This window comes from Lactuca sativa, chromosome 6 (assembly GCF_002870075.4).
Source record: "Lactuca sativa cultivar Salinas chromosome 6, Lsat_Salinas_v11, whole genome shotgun sequence".
NCBI classification, from domain to species: Eukaryota; Viridiplantae; Streptophyta; class Magnoliopsida; order Asterales; family Asteraceae; genus Lactuca; species Lactuca sativa.
In genome coordinates, this window is record NC_056628.2 from 193,407,638 (window position 1) to 193,424,473 (window position 16,836).

Below are 16,836 nucleotides of genomic sequence, written 5' to 3' on the forward strand. Positions count from 1 at the left end.
ATTTTAGCACCTTTTGTAACCCTGTAAAATTTAGTCTGTTAATCACTACATATATTGTATGTAATGAAAGCTTAGGACCAATATTGAAATGAAATTGGAAAAAATGGAAAAACTAAAGCACCATCATTATAATTTTCCATGGTTAATATATCATGCTAATCGAACTTATTTACCACTTTTATATTGAAATATGTTGATGGTCTACGGTTATCACAAACGAATTTGGTTGTAACTGTGGAAGACATCCATTGGGTGACAGAGGAAGTGGAGAGTTCGGATCTAAATTGAAGTTGGCTCCAAAAAAAAACATTGTTCATAAGCAGATACGACTTTTACTATTATATATAATCTAGGCTTAGTAATGTAGATAACACCTTTGAGGTATACTTACAAAAAAAATAGTTTAGAATTGTGACTTCCACTTGTATATAACTATTTGATAAAAAATAATTGTAAGATTTTTAAAAACGTAAAATTATATTAAATAACATCTAAAAAAACATAAACTATCACTTTTGTAGACGTTTAATCAATTTTTCCGTACACTAATTTAATTATTCAAGAAATCTCATTTTGACACAACATGGCTAGTTGGTTTACAAAAAACATCATTAAACTCATATTTGTTGTTTCAAAAGCAACATTAAACTCACAACTATATGTTGATACACCCATCTAAACATCATTCGCCAGAGAAAAAAAATATCATTGGAGAACCCAGATGAGCCACAATTAAGCTTCACACTTGCACCTACTCATAACATGTTGGACCGAAACTACCAAAGAAAACACCATTTTTTCTCACTCATTGTCGCTCATACTTTTGCTAGATGCAATGTTTGCTAGATGTAATGTTTGGGACCCTTAGCAAACTGCATTGAGATTAATAGGAGAATTAGATTGAGATTTCATCACCCAATCTACGGTTCACTATGAACTATGTAGCGACCAACAATGATCCCAAGAGTAACAAACCAGGAAAAATATAATTTAATTTTTTTTTGTCGGATGATGGAAGGCTATGTTCTTGTTTGTTGCAGGAAATGGGTAGTTGCTAGGAGTTGATGATGATGACTAGTGAAGATGATCGGTGTATAGTTTAATGATAAATCATATACAAAAAAATTATAATAGTAAATCATATACAAATAAAAAAAAAAAAAAAAACATTAACTTGCAATATTTACAATGGTAGGTTTTTAACAACACCAAATCGTAGTAAATCGTGTACACAAACATAATGACTAAACATATACAAAAGTTTAAAAGTGATAGTTCAATACACTTCAAAGTCATTTTCGCTGTATTTAAAGACAAGAACACTCATGTAACACCACTAAAACGTAACCATTGTCATATACTATATATTTAAACATAACAACAGATTAAAAGGGTAAAACAGTCATAGTCATTTAGCCAACAGAATCTCAACCCTATTGTAGATCTTTAGAAGTGGGAGAGTTTTACAGGTGAATCATGGAGCTGCACAGTCCTGCTTTCGACCACCTGGAGAACACCTGGTTGTTCTATCAAAACAAAAACGAAAGCAATTAGAAATATGTTTTTATCATAATTAAGCTCAAGGCGCAATCAATTTTCGCACAAAATACCCAAAATGAAGAGATTCAAAGAGGAAAAGAATCATACTAGAAAGATCTTCAACTTGTTCAGGAGTGAGTTTTGCAGAAAATCCACAAGCTGCGTGTTTGTACGTGTACAACAAAGCCCCTTTTGCTGCCTCCTCGCTATCAATGAGTAAAACGAAATAACAATAAATAAACACAAACTCAAAAATCAAAGACAGAAACGCCACTATTTATCAGCCCCAGTTGTTTTATTCCAATGAAATGAAATAACTTCAATTCTGATATCGTAATTCAAACAAGATGCCTTCCTAAATTCAAACAGCGACGAATTTACTACGAATGAAATATTTTGCCCAATTATTAAGCCCTAATTCACGATCAAAACGAAATTCTGCTGGCTCTCAGTTTAACACCTAATTTGTTAGACTCTTATTGCAACCTCGAACTTCAATTCCGGGATTGGATAAATAATCAGTCTATAAATCTGCTATCAATAACTTGTATAAAATTGAAGCACACAATTTAGTTAGAATTCGTAAGGAAATCCATTTATCTACGAATTTTCTACATTGATCAGATGGAGTAATAATAACAAAAAGAAGAGACCTTCCGAGGACTGAAGAGAGGGTGCGAAGGTGATAGATTTCGAGATCTTCTTGTTGAGGTCGCTCGGTGTAAACGATATGGACTGCCGCTGATACAGATTTGGGAACAGATGAATCGGCTTCTGCCATAGATGATGATATAGTGATGATGGAGATTAGCGAGAGAGTGATGATGGAGGAAGATAGGAGGAATTGAAGAGGCATTTTATAGAGACAACGAGAGTTACATGTATTCTTAGCGACGAAGAATCGAATTACACGGACGGATTAAAAGAGGGGAGAAAGTGGGTATTGATTGGTATAGAGCCTACAAAACAATGGATCAATGCAAATTTTATTTACGGCAATAACGCGTAAAAGTATTTCTCTTTAGCATTACGACAAGTCGACAACCGAATAAAATAACGATCATATTTTTATTTTATTTTACAGTTATTATTTTATCAATTCATACAATTAGACAAAAGGTTAAAGGGTCTGGGTGCGGTTTGTTTGGCCGCATCTTTACCATGGTGGCAGGGGAACACTGCACCCACCTTGCGGTGTCACTCTACAATTTCGCCGCACGAGATTAGTTTTGGCCGTAATTTTCTCTCTTGCTTTCTCGCATCCAAACATTGAACGGTAACTTTTTTAAAATTTCAATTTAATTTTTAAAATATAAATAAAGTTTTACAGCATTTAATTTACCAAACTTTAATCCAATACTTCTATCTTTCACTATATTTTTTTTACAAAAACTCCCAAACATGTCTTCTTCTACAACCCAAACAACTAAAAAACATTTATTAGAACCACCCAAAACCTTCTAACGATCCACCGATTTATTTGCCCCTGCTTACAATTCCCACAACAATTCTCACAACACCAACTACCAACACCAACACAAACACAATCACAACCACAAACCGTAATGTCCAAAAACTCATAACCAAAAAAATTGTTTTCATATTGAATAATCCATCAACCAAACATGTTTCTAAAAAACATAAAGTATTCAGTGTATATCAATAAATATCCTAAAAGTATATCAGAGTCCATAAAGCGGAAAATCATGATGTATGCAACGTAATCATCCTGAGCTCTTCTCCTTCGAATTGGAAGTATCTGAAACATAAACTGAAAACTGTAATCACAAAGCTTAGTGAGTTCCTCAAAACACCTCATACCATACATACAATGGGCCTTGCTCGACAACCATCGGACCCCGTCCTGAACAGATCTATTAGCAACATGTGATGAACCCCGCCCAACACTCCATCAGGTCCCGTCTGGCATCGGATCCCGCCCGGTATATATACAAACACATACAATACATGAAAGAGTCACAAAGACATCTAGCATACTATACCATAATCCTTTGGGCCGACATTGGTGTCTTCGACCCGTAAGTACTGTGATGAGACTCACCTCGCAAAGCAGCTCAAAAGTCAACACGCCCTCAAAATCCCACAACAGGTGCTAAACGCCACCTAGATAATCACACAAAGGAAGACCTTAATCTACCTATTAACAGGTGAACAAAAGTCCATAGGTCAAAAGTCAACCCTCAAGGTCAACGGTCAAAGTCAATAGTCAATGTTGACTTCATCTGACCATGACGACGTGGTCTTCCTTGGCCACGTCGTGGCCCGCATACGACCAAACAGTCGGGAAAATCCCATCTTCCATGTCGTGGTGACCTAGGACCACAGCGTGGTAGCCGAGGTTCTAACAACTAGGAGTGTTCACGGTCTGGTTTTTTCGGTTTTTAGCTCAAACCGAAGCCAAACCGTTAGTTACGGTTTTTATCAAGCGAAAACCAAAGCCGAACCGTTTAAAAATTAAAACCGAACAAAACCAAACCTTTACTAACGGTTTGTTTCCAGTTTGGTTTTATGGTTTGGGCTTTTTAGGCCAATTTTAATCGAGTCCATTAAATTATTGAAAAAAAAAACTGCAATATTATTACAACAACAAAAAAATCTGCCAAATATTATTAAAAAACTGCAATTAGGATTGGGTTGGACTCTATAGTAGTAAGATAGTGTGGGTTTTAATTTTACTATGTAATATCTATAAATTAAAATTAGTATGTAATACAACAAAATACAATTATATATATATATATATATATATATATATATATATATATATATATATATATACTAGCCGTCTACCCGCGCAAAGCGGAAGACGGCGAATAAAAAATATGTTAAAACATTTTCAACGATAGTATGTAATTCAAGGATTCATATTGATTTAGGTTCTTGAAACCTTAAAATATTGAACAAAATCTATATAAAACCTTATAATAAGGATAATAATCACCGTAATCAGGAAGTCCATGTGATGAAACTTGATATTATAAGGACCAATGATGAAAAAGGTTTCATTTTTAGACTAAACAATATGAAAAATATACAAACTACCTTAATCATGTCAAATCTTGTGTTTAATCGTTCTTTATTGCAAAAGTAAGATGCCAAAATATACAAACTAATGATAATACAATGCTTTAACTGACCTTCTTGGTTGAGTTCTTTGAAACTGCAAAGCCAACACATTAAAAGAACATAGTAAAAACTTTTTAAGAACAAACCTGATATAATAAAGCCTTCACCCAATATATTTATAAGATAAAAATACAAAAAGTTAAAAATGATGAAATCAATTACAAGTAAGGATTAAAATAAAAACCTGTTAACAAAGAGCCATCTGCAGGAGGGATATTTGAATTAACATGTATTTTCTGATGGTTTCAAATTTTGAATTATCCGAAATTCAGGGAAGGAGATAGAATTTGTTGAGAAATATAAGGATTCAAAACAAAGGTTAAAATTTAATATTATTTTATTGATGACTACTTGTACTATTAGCTTAATGATTTGAACGTCTTAAAAAAATAATATTATTATATTCAATCTATTTTTAGAAATAGTGGGATTTCTTTTATAAGATAGTAAATATATATATATATATAAACTCTATGGTCCGGTTTTTATACGGTTTGAAATCTTAAAAACCGTAAGCCAAACCATTCACTACGGTTTGAAAATTTCAAAACCGCATTCCAAACCGTACAAAAAAAATATATAAACCGTAAAGCCAAACTGATGACCGGTTTGGCCGGTTTCACAGTTTCAAACCGAACGACGATCACCCCTACTAACAACTTAATACATTAAGTTATTTTCTTCGATTCCATGAGCTCCAAAGCACATATCAGGTCCAAAGTGTGATCTAGAAGGATAAAGTTTCTAACTTTATCCATTAGGACCACCCAAAAGGTCCAAAACCCAAATCTCTAAGTCCTAAAAGGCTTAACAATTCAAGAACTTAACCAATAAGCACTTATTCCATAAAGTTTGAAGTCCATCCTTTCTAGAAGTGATTCTAACACCAAAACTAACCTAAATGTTGGTGCTTTATAGATATGCAAGTTACAAAAAGGTTCCATAAAGGAATGGAGGAGCTTCCAGAGTATCATTCAAAACACCAAATTTAAAAGAGTAAGACCCTATATCCATTCAAAATTTCGGACCTCTCCTCTCTCTCTCTCTCTCTCTCTCTTACTTGAAAACCCTAATACACCATTTCCCCATATCAAGAATCACTTTCACTTTTTTACTCTACCTCTCATTCTCTCTCACACTCTTCATCACTACCACCATTTTCTCTCACCCTCACCCTATGTCATGAAATTTTCCAGAAAATATGTCTAAGAAGACACCTCAAACTCGAAATCTTCATAATCATGTGGTGTTCTTGAAGGTAAAATCGATTTCTACTTCACTTTTCCTTCAAGTATTGTTATTTTTCTTACACTTTCTTCTTCTTCTTCTTCTTCTACTCCATTCTATTGTAAAATAATGAACACTTGTACCTACTCACGTTTTTGATGATGATGATGATGGTGGTAGGATTTCATCCAAAAACAACATGCATGTTGTAGATGGTGAAGTCCAATGACCTAAACCTAAGTCAAAATCAAGGAAATGCACTTTTTTACATGTTTTGGTGGAAAAACACCACATGCATCCAAAGTTTTCTTTCAAAAATGAATTTTGAATATTTCAAACTCATGAATGGTCTTCAAACCAACATGCATGTGATGATCTTCAAGCTTAGATGCCAGATGATCAAGGTTTGTTGTTAAAAGCTTTCAAATATGTTCATAAAGGATTTATTCTCAAATAAATACCTAAAACTCTTTTCTGATCAAATACAATTTTTGCAAGGATCCCAAAAATAAAATAAGATGATCTGTAAATTTTCAAAAAATAATTCATTTTTCTCAAATTATTATAATTATTGCAATAAAATAGGGCAATAAATCATATAAAATACTTTTTGAGGTCTATAAATCCTAGGTAAGTTCGTAGATTACCCCTAATGTAAATGATTACATCTCAGTAAGTTTCATCGATTTTGGTTACTGTTTGGTATGGTTTTGAATTTTCTTTTTGTTTAATCAAAAAATTAAAATAAATCATAAAACCCCTTTAGGGAATCCGAAAAGGCTATCTAAGATTTTTTGCAGCTCCTACCTCACGTTTAACACTCAGACAAATATTTGCTGAATTTTTCATAATGCATACCTTTTTTTTCCCGATTTTTGTATTTATAATGGACTAATAGAGGGAAAAATAGTTCTACTCATCTAAAATTCTTGAAAAATTACCAGAAGATCTTATAATATATTATAACTCTAAATAAAAATTTGGATGATTTTTATGTTCAATATGCTATTTTTCTTCTTTTTTCTAAGATTAAATACACTTAAATCCACAAAATTGGATTACAGTATATAAAAATCACCATTGGTACTTTTCCCATATTATTTACACTTTAAATAAAGTTTACAAAATTTTTTGTAATTTAATTTAACTTTTTGATAATTATTCACCAAATAATGATTATTCAAGAGAATAAAACAAAGAAAAATAGAAAAACTAACTGAAAAATATGTTTTATATTTTTCACAGCTTCTATATATAGAACAAAAGTGTTACAAAAATTTTGGGCAATTTTGGAAACTGTCTTTTATTTATTTCTATTTTGGTTATAATAAATGCACAAAAATTATAAAATCGGGTTAAACTATTTAGAAACCAATTTTTATATTTTTTCCAGATTAATTATGTTCAACGACAGTATTATGAAAAGTTTGAAAATTTTTATCATCTGGATACTATTTTTCAGAAATTTATATTTTTATAAAGGCTTAAAAATTTGGAAAAATAGTTAATCACATCAAAAATTCAAGGGAAAATTTCTGAAAGACTTGTACTGTGTTTAGAATGAATATGCAAAGTTTAAGAATTTTTGGAAACTTTTTGATTATATTTTGGATTTTTATGAGCATAAAACACCTTTAAATGTGTTGAGATACCCTCAATTAATATTACAAAAATCTGGAAATTAATATCCAAAATTGTCTTAATCATGTGAGTTATAAAATTTCACCATTTCAGAAAACTGTTTGTAACTTATCAATATTATATTTTGACACAATCTTGGCATAATTCTATTATAGTAGTAAGTATACTAGTATTAGATTTCGATTAGAGAGTCACTAGCGAATACCATTATTGTAGGAATCGGTAGTGGTACAAGTGGAACGTAGTTCAAGACACCATTTGCATTATCTCAATGTATTGTGAGTATTCATGACTCCCCCTATTTTCGGTTTTATTGTTTTGGGGTGGAAAAACATGTCCGAAAAACTATTATTTGTTCGTTGTATTTAAATTGATTTGTATCAAACTTGATTTCTATTTATTGCTATATTTCTCTATATATGTCTATGCAACACAAAACATGAGGCCTTATCGTCTTAAGTCCCTTCCCTTACAATTTACTCAAACCATTAACTCTTTGAGCCCATGGTCATTATGGATAACGCTATTAGGAATTGACAACTCCTCACTTGCCCGATTGCTGGAGTGCATGATACCATATAATCTATGGAACGATAAGCATAGATCTTGATAGGGCATCAGTCATAGGCTTGGTTTGGAACTCATTATTTGCTCATACACATCCAAACTTGTTAGTTATTATAGCAATAAACTTTGTATCTCATTATAACAAAGAATTTTTGTTACTAAATACTTATTTACTTCTTTTAGCAACGAACTTGGTTGCTCCTTATAGTAAACTAACTTGTTTTCTCCTTGTAGCAACGAACTTGGTTGCTAATTATATCAATGAAACTTGTTTACTCATTTTAGTAACAAACTTTATTTCCCATGAGAATATGAACGTTGCATCTCATTTGGGCAATATACTTTATCTCTCATGATGACAACGAACTTTGTTTATGCAAACTTTGTTGGAATAGTGTCTAAGGCTACAACTATATTAGGCAAGTATTTGACCCGGTTGTGCATGGTCCTTTTGGGTTGCCTTCACCATAGCAACTTGATAGGATGATTTATTAAGAGAGAGTAAATATTATTAATATATTATGAGAATAATATAAAGAATAATATATTGTTATTTGATTAATATAAGTCATAGAATTAATTAGAATTAATTTGGTGACTTAAAGAGATTAATTAAATAAAAGGGTATAAACTGTCAATTGTTTGATAGTTAAACTTTAGACTGTAAATCCATATTGATATGCATTGGACGGATTCTAGAAGTTAAGGATTGCTTCAAATCGTCCAAGGGGTTATCTAAGGAATGTATTTGGATAGCTTTAAGAGAAGAGTATCCAATTAGGGTTTAGGTTGTAACCCTTAAGGAGTCTACAAGTATAAATAGACCCTATGGCATAAGGAAATCGGAACTTCACCTAAAGTAGAGAAGCCCTGGCCGAATTCCTCCCCTCTCCTCTCTCCCAAATCATCCTCCTTGCTATTTGGTGTTTGTAAGCCATTAGAGGAGTGACAATTGTAACTCTAGAAGCTCCAAGACAACAAGATCAACAAGGAATTCAAAGGTATGATTCTAGATCTGTTTAGTGTCTAAGTCCATAACTATTTTGGTATGTACTTGACCCGATTATGAGCATGGTCCTTTTGGGTTGCCATCACCATAGCAATATGTAGGATGAATTGAGGAGAGAAAGGTTCAAATATGATTTATTAATATATTATGAGAATAATATATTAAAGGAGAAATCATATTGTTTAATTAATATTAGTCAATAATTAATTATGAATTAATTTTGTGGCTAAAAGAGATTAATTAAATTTAGGGGGCTGGACTGCAATTATTGGATAATTGAGTTATTAGGCTAAGGAATGCTAAAGGAACAAGGGGTGAACGAAATTATGATGGGAGCCCATCACATTTTCTTCTATGGCCTTATCCAGAAGGTTCCATGGGCTGCTTAGAGTTTAAGCTGTCCATTAGGGTTTTGACTGAAACCCTAGCAGCCCACACAAGTATATAAAGGACCCCTTAGGCCCCAAAAACGTGAACAACTGATTCTCTAGGGTTTCTAGTCATTTTTGGGCAGCCTCCTTTCTTCTCCTCTTCATCCAAGTTGCATAAGGTGTTTGTGACTCCATTAGAGGTGCAGCACTTGAGGCACTAAGCTTTCTAAGGCCAATCCAAGCAAGGAATTGATTGTTATTGCTATATAACAATCAAAGGTAATTCTATAAACCCTAATTCAGTTTATAATATGTTAGATCTAAGTTTATTAGTCTTGGATTCAAATCATGTACAATAGAGAAACCTAGATCCAAGCATTAGGGTTTGTATGAGCACATAGGACTGTTCTTATGCCTAAAACCCATCAGTGGTATCAGAGCCTTGATTGGTTTCAGTTGTATGTGATGCTTAACTGTTTTATTAACTGAAAAATCGATTTTTTGGCCTCTGACCGACTCAACTCGGCGAGTCATTATCTGGACTCGGCGAGTTGGCCCTACTCGGCAAGTCCAGGTCTGACTCGGCGAGTCTGTGCGTCAGGCAAAGGGTATTTCGGGATTTGGCTGCTGTTTTGACTTGGACTTGATGCTTAATTTGTTTTATGAAGTTAAAATCCGAATTTTATCTTAATTAAGTGTTTATCCATGCCAAAACAATAGATAATTTCAAATCTTTTAAATATTGGTTGTTTATGTGATAAATATAGATTATTTAAAGTTATTTGGTAATTATCTAATGACTATAATTAAGATTAGGTCAAATATAGATAATTATGAAATTAATTGTTTAATTTGAATTATTTGTTGTTTGATCCCTAATGTTTTGAAATGTTTCAAAACTTGCCCTCAAGTTTTGGAATTTAAAATTTGACTAAAAGTTTAATTTTGAAATGTTAACTTCTAAAAACCTAGCAATTTGAAAAGTTCAAATCACACCCTTATGGTTTTATTAATTAATTAACATGTATAATTAAAAGTGATTTAATAAATCCATAAAGTTTTGGTTTACATTTAATTAAATTAAAAGTATAATTCACTAAATTAAACCACCTAGTATTTTAAAAGTGTAAAATACACCCTATACTATATATAACATTAAAAGTCTAGTATTATATATGTATGAGTAAACAGTCAGTCTTACCGTTAGTAGGCCTCATTCACGAAGCTGGTCTATAAGGGGTGTTTAAGGAAATTGCCTATAAAATGGCGATTGAATGGGTATCCACTCTTACCCACCGCACTCTTGACTAGTGGAAGGTCGTTAGCCGAACGGGTAGGATAGGACAGAAACCTTCCATTATAAGTATAATGAAGTACAAAGTAACTAAATGCTTTTTCAAATTCCCAAATCATAGTTACTTTAGAAAAAAATGTGAAATTGTATGCTAATCCATAGAATTACACTTCGTACCTCTGTCAAACGTTAGTGGAGCGTGTGTGGTTAATCGGCACACTAATTTGGGGATGACATTGGTAGCGAAGGCTGACTCGATGTTTGTCATAGATCAATGGAGTGTGTGTGGCTAACCGGCACATTGATTAAGTGATAGTAGCATTGGGTGCACCACGTGATTCGTATGGTTATTCACACCTTGTTTGTGATCCTCGGCATCCCAGTCACAAATAGTAGGGCATAATCGAGATTAAACATGCCATTGAAAAGTTCAATGAATATCAAAAGATCTAGGAGTTTCAATTCATTTAAAACTTAATATTCCTTTTCGTTTTTCATGGTGGAAATTGGTAAATCGTCATTTACCTACCTTCAAATATTTTGCAACTAGATTACGACATCCCTTTTCTAGGTTGTAGAATATTGTGTTGGATCCTAGCTTGATGTTTCATTTGGGTGTTACATCAAGAATTCTAATCAACATAACTTGAATTTTATCCCGTTTTGTAGATGTCTGAATCTTACAATGGTCTTACTAAATCCTTTGGAACAAGCTTTCCAAATGAAGATGACGTTCCGAGATACGATCAAGGAAATGAGAGTCATGCTTCACTTCCTCCACCTCCTCCAGTCGTTCTCCCTGACCCACAAGTTCAAAGGCTTGAAAAGTTCAAGCTCACTCAAGCCCTTTTGGCAAGTAAACATGAAGATGGGAAACCTGTGTGTGCACACGTCTTAGAGATGAAGTCACACATTGATAGGTTAAGCATGTTGGGTGTCAAGATTTCAAGCGAGTTGGCTGCTGACTGAGTTCTTCAGTCACTTCCTGAATCATATAGTGAGTTCGTTAGAGAGTACTATATGATGGATCACGATGCGACCCTCATTAATCTCACCTATTTGCTTATAGCTGCTGAATCAGCAATGATTTGGCGTGCTGGTCAATCAAACTTGTCTGGTGAATCAAACTCCCAAACTTCAATGGACACTGGCAACATTGGAAGTGCAGAAAGAACTAAGTCTGTGATTGTCCGATGTGCTGTGCCAAAGGAGTCCATTTGCTTTTATTGCCAAGAGAAGGGGCATTGGAGACGAAGCTGCCCTAACTACCTGAGAGATCTAAGAGATGGGAGAGTCAAGACGTATGGCTCTGCTTCAGGTAAAATCCATTATCTAACTCTTTTGAGTTCCTATTCTAGATTCTTAATACATGATGTGATAAGATTACATTTTGATGTTTTGTAGGATCGAAGAAAAGACAGGAAGCTTGAGGGAAGAAGTGAGCTGAATCTAATCATGAAGAAATGGATTTCGATCGCATTACTTGAAGAATGGATTCTTGAGCTACTACTTGGAGTTAGAATAGATTGTTAAGAAATATGTAATAACATAGTTTTTCAATTGAATTGCATTGTAAGGACAAATTTTTTCCGCAATAAAATGAATTTTGATTTTATCTTATTTATTTATCCTTGCGATGGCATGTATGAAGTAATTGATGTTTGAATGTTTCTATTATTAGCAACAATGGATTTGATTCTTAATTATGTTATTTGTGGACATATCAAAAGTTTACCAAATAAGGAGAGTTTCTCATCACCCAAGTTTCAGTTGGACAGAAACTTGGAATCATGCAACGTGTATTGTATGATGAATGAAAAACTTTCACATTTAGGAAATTTAGACTAATTCTTTGACAAAGTGTCAATTGAAGGACTAGGAGATCGAGTACACTAGGTCGTACGTTGATCAAGTCTACCACAAGAGTGACAAAGATATTCGTCATGATTTACTAAAGTTTAGTAAGTATGGTTATACTTATAAGATTGAGTATAATTCTGAGTTAACTGAAATAGTTTCAATCAATAGCAGAACGAATAAGAAGAATCAAGAAGGCAGAAAGATAAAAGTTTCTCCATTCTAAGAAGAAGGGAGAGTACCTTTTATTGTGTTTTATGATGAAGTCTTAATGATTAAGAACCATATCTCAATTGATCCTCTAAGTGAGTCTTAGTGCATTTGCATGTCTAAGAAGAGGAATCGAGAATTGTAGAAATGGTTAAATCAAAGAGTCAATCACACTTCGTTCCAATATCAAGTCTTAGAGTCATACTCCAAGATTGTGACATTGAGTGACAAGTCTTAAGTAGGTTTATAACACTCATCAAATGTGGAATTTGGAAAACTTTTCTTATTCTTGCACATTAGAAATTGGTAAGTTGTGATGTCTTGGATAAGACAAAGACCAACTAGGACCAATTTGTGAAGTGTTTTGTCTTGATAAGAACTACACTAACTCTTGAATATTTGCTTTGTCAAGAAACGTTTCTTGACAAGAGAATCTTATATGTCAAGGAGTCAGTGGGAGTCTTAATGGTCTTGAAAGGTTTCAAGAACAAATCAAGAATATACCTTATCGATCATCACTAACACACGACTTGAGGTTTGCAACCTATCGTGCTGACATTATTTTGTTTTTGTGTCATTCCAATTGAGTTAATTGTGTATGTGAGTTCTATGAGTTCTCATTTGAATGCATACTAGAGCCTTAGTCGATGGAAAGTACATTGATATGTAAGGACAAGTTACTAAACTACTTGGAAGACATGGTGGGCACTTGTGTTACCATAAGGCAAGAAATCAAGATTAAGAAAGTTCAGTCTATATGAGTTTGGATTTGTAGCAAACTTTGGTTTTGGCAAATTCACATGGATAGGAACTCATACATCATAAAATCTAAGTGTCATAAGATTCCCTCCTTCATGAAAATGACTGTGAGGAAATGCTTTCACTAAAAGAGATTTTAAGAAGATAGCGATTGTGAAAATTGTATTCTCAAAATTCGATTATGGCTACGGCATCCCTTTCCATAGTTCGAATTATGAGATTTGGCAATTAGTTTCAACATTTGGAACTTAGTAACATAAGTTCTGAATTGTTTAAACACACATATGAGCTATCTAAGACAAAGGTGTGTAAGGTTAAGAAGCCTAGATAAAGGCTTATCGAAGCATCTGGTATTAGAAATATGAATTTCAGAAATTCAATAGGCATTGTTTTCTGAAAGTTCATTTGTTTTCTGAATACATGTCAAAGCTAGTGGGAGCATAAGTGTTATGCTTATATGATAATAATCATCATGATAGTGGGAGCATAAGTGTTATGCTTGTATGATTATTATGGCAAGTATTGCAAGTTAGCAATATTAATTGTAGAAAAACAAAGATTCAATTTGCAAAGTTGCATGGGTTGAAAAGTTGTTTTAATATAATTAAGGGAGAGAATATTATACTTCGTTTCAAAATCTAAAGCTTAGATTGAGAAATTTTAATATTTTTAGTCAAAGGATACATTGTGTGTTCTTAAAATTCGATTATGATTACGGCATCCCTCTTCATAGTTCGAATTGTGAGAACATGACACATAAAATATTATGGCAAAATATTGGTAAAATATCATATCTTTATGTAAGACATTATGCATCGTGTCCCATATGCTTCAGGTATAGGATCGATTGCAAATGCTATAATATTTTACCATTCTAAAATTTTCCAAATGTCTAGCGCATTAAGAGGGAAAAGGACTAGAATTGGTTTTGAATAAAATAATTAAACAACTAACAAAGGATGATCCAAAGTTCGCTGAGGATTGGTCGCTTGTGAGTAGTTGGAAGTATGGTATTGGATGGACCATATCGACATTATTATGAATAGATAAGATTCTATTAAGAATGAGTTGTCATATGGAAAATGTGGAAATGTTTCCATATTGGGAGTTGGATATTGAGAGTCTATGCCTAGATTAGAAACTTTTATGCAGGAAGGATGTTCAAATGAATGTACTTTGAATGTGAGACTTCATGTCTATGGAATTGTCTTGTAACAATTTTCGATAGAGTACTTTGTAATTTCATTGGCCAAGTCTTGGTGACTTATGTGCTATGACTTTGCGAAAGGATCGTTGCGTAAAATGTTAGAATCTAGCATATTCTAGTAGTGGCAAGAACCTTGTGTTCTTACACTAACAGTTAGGATTAAGGAATTGTGAAATGAGCATCATTGAAAAGGTTTTTCAATTAATCTATTTCACAAAGTAAGGACCATAGGAAACATAGTGTGCATGCTTTATGCATGGGACAACTATTGTTGTAATTTGAGTAATAAGTTGATTTTCTGAAACAGTAAACGATAATAATGAGTAATCAATATGGTGGTTAAATAGAAGTGTTTTATTTACTCTCACAAGTTTGAGGCCATATAGGATTAAGTATTATTATTACGTTTCAGTTTGCATGTTTTGACTTCCAGAATAACTAGGTTATTCAAACATCCACAGTCAGTCATACGTTGGGAGTAGGTATGAATAAAGACTGTCATGAATCTGTCTGTAGATTGTCTGAAGTGTTTAGACATAGCACAAGTTTGCTGCAGAGTTCATGAGTGCTTTGATAAGATTAGAGTATTGGATTAAACCCACGCTCACTTGGATCACTTCATGGTTTTATCACGAGTGATTAGTGAGACGATAATATTATATATTCTTGAAACCGAGACGTGTGAGTTGTTATTTGTTGGTCGGTTGCACATTGATAATAAGTAAACGCACTAGTAACTTGGTGTTATAAAACTTATTGTTGTGTGTGATTCGATCAGTAAATGCAAGCGAGCATTTGAGTCGAAGTTTATCCATTCCTTTTACCCAAAGTGGGATAAAAGCGATATATGTGGGCCTCTCGATGATTTAGTGATGACACCTAAGCGCTTGGCCAAGCCGGGACTAAGTTGATGTGTTCAATTGTAGTCTGTTATCAGTCGTCATAAATTGGAAGTCGGGAAACAGTATAGAGAGAATGATTGAAATTCATGTCTTATGTCTATACGATATCTTGAGAATGGAGGAATATATAATCCCTTATCTAGAGGACACGCCATCTGATAAGATCAGTGTTGACAGCGGCTTTTGAAAGCTACGATTGCTGATCAGGTTATGAAGTCGTACGGAAAATAGTTATTAGACTTATCCAAGTGGGAGACTGTTGGATTAGTGTCTAAATCCATAACTATTTTGGTATGTACTTGACCCGATTATGAGCATGGTCCTTTTGGGTTGCCTTCACCATAGCAATATGTAGGATGAATTGAGGAGATAAAGGTTTAAATATGATTTATTAATATATTATGAGAATAATATATTAAAGGAGAAATCATATTGTTTAATTAATATTAGTCAATAATTAATTATGAATTAATTTTGTGGCTAAAAGAGATTAATTAAATTTAGGGGGCTGGACTGCAATTATTGGATAATTGAGTTATTAGGCTAAGGAATGCTAAAGGAACAAGGGGTGAACGAAATTATGATGGGAGCCCATCACATTTTCTTCTATGGCCTTATCCAGAAGGTTCCATGGGCTGCTTAGAGTTTAAGTTGTCCATTAGAGTTTTGACTGAAACCCTAGCAGCCCACACAAGTATATAAAGGACCGCTTAGGCCCCAAAAACGTGAACAACTGATTCTCTAGGGTTTCTAGTCGTTTTTGGACAGCCTCCTTTCTTCTCCTCTTCATCCAAGTTGCATAAGGTGTTTGTGACTCCATTAGAGGTGCAACACTTGAGGCACTAAGCTTTCTAAGGCCAATCCAAGCAAGGAATTGATTGTTATTGCTATATAACAATCAAAGGTAATTCTATAAACCCTAATTCAGTTTATAATATGTTAGATCTAAGGTTATTAGTCTTGGATTCAAAGCATGTACAATAGAGAAACCTAGATCCAAGCATTAGGGTTTGTATGAGCACATAGGACTGTTCTTATGCCTAAAACCCATCAGTTATTACACCTAAATAGTCATTAGAAGTCTTGGATTCAAAGCATGTTTAATT

The 16,836-nt window shown here is 33.4% G+C and overlaps 1 protein-coding gene across 1 annotated transcript; it reads right to left on the reverse strand.

The window, feature by feature from the left end:
* Positions 1-1,216: 1,216 nt before the first annotated feature.
* LOC111879627 (subtilisin-like protease SBT3.17) lies at positions 1,217-2,490 on the reverse strand. The gene is made up of 3 exons (XM_023876089.2): positions 2,193-2,490; positions 1,648-1,745; positions 1,217-1,526 (listed from the first exon to the last, which is right to left on the reverse strand). The coding sequence occupies exons 1-3, from the start codon at positions 2,393-2,395 to the stop codon at positions 1,447-1,449; spliced, it is 381 nt and encodes a 126-aa protein (XP_023731857.1). The 5' UTR covers positions 2,396-2,490; the 3' UTR covers positions 1,217-1,446.
* Between the last annotated feature and the right edge of the window lie 14,346 nt (positions 2,491-16,836).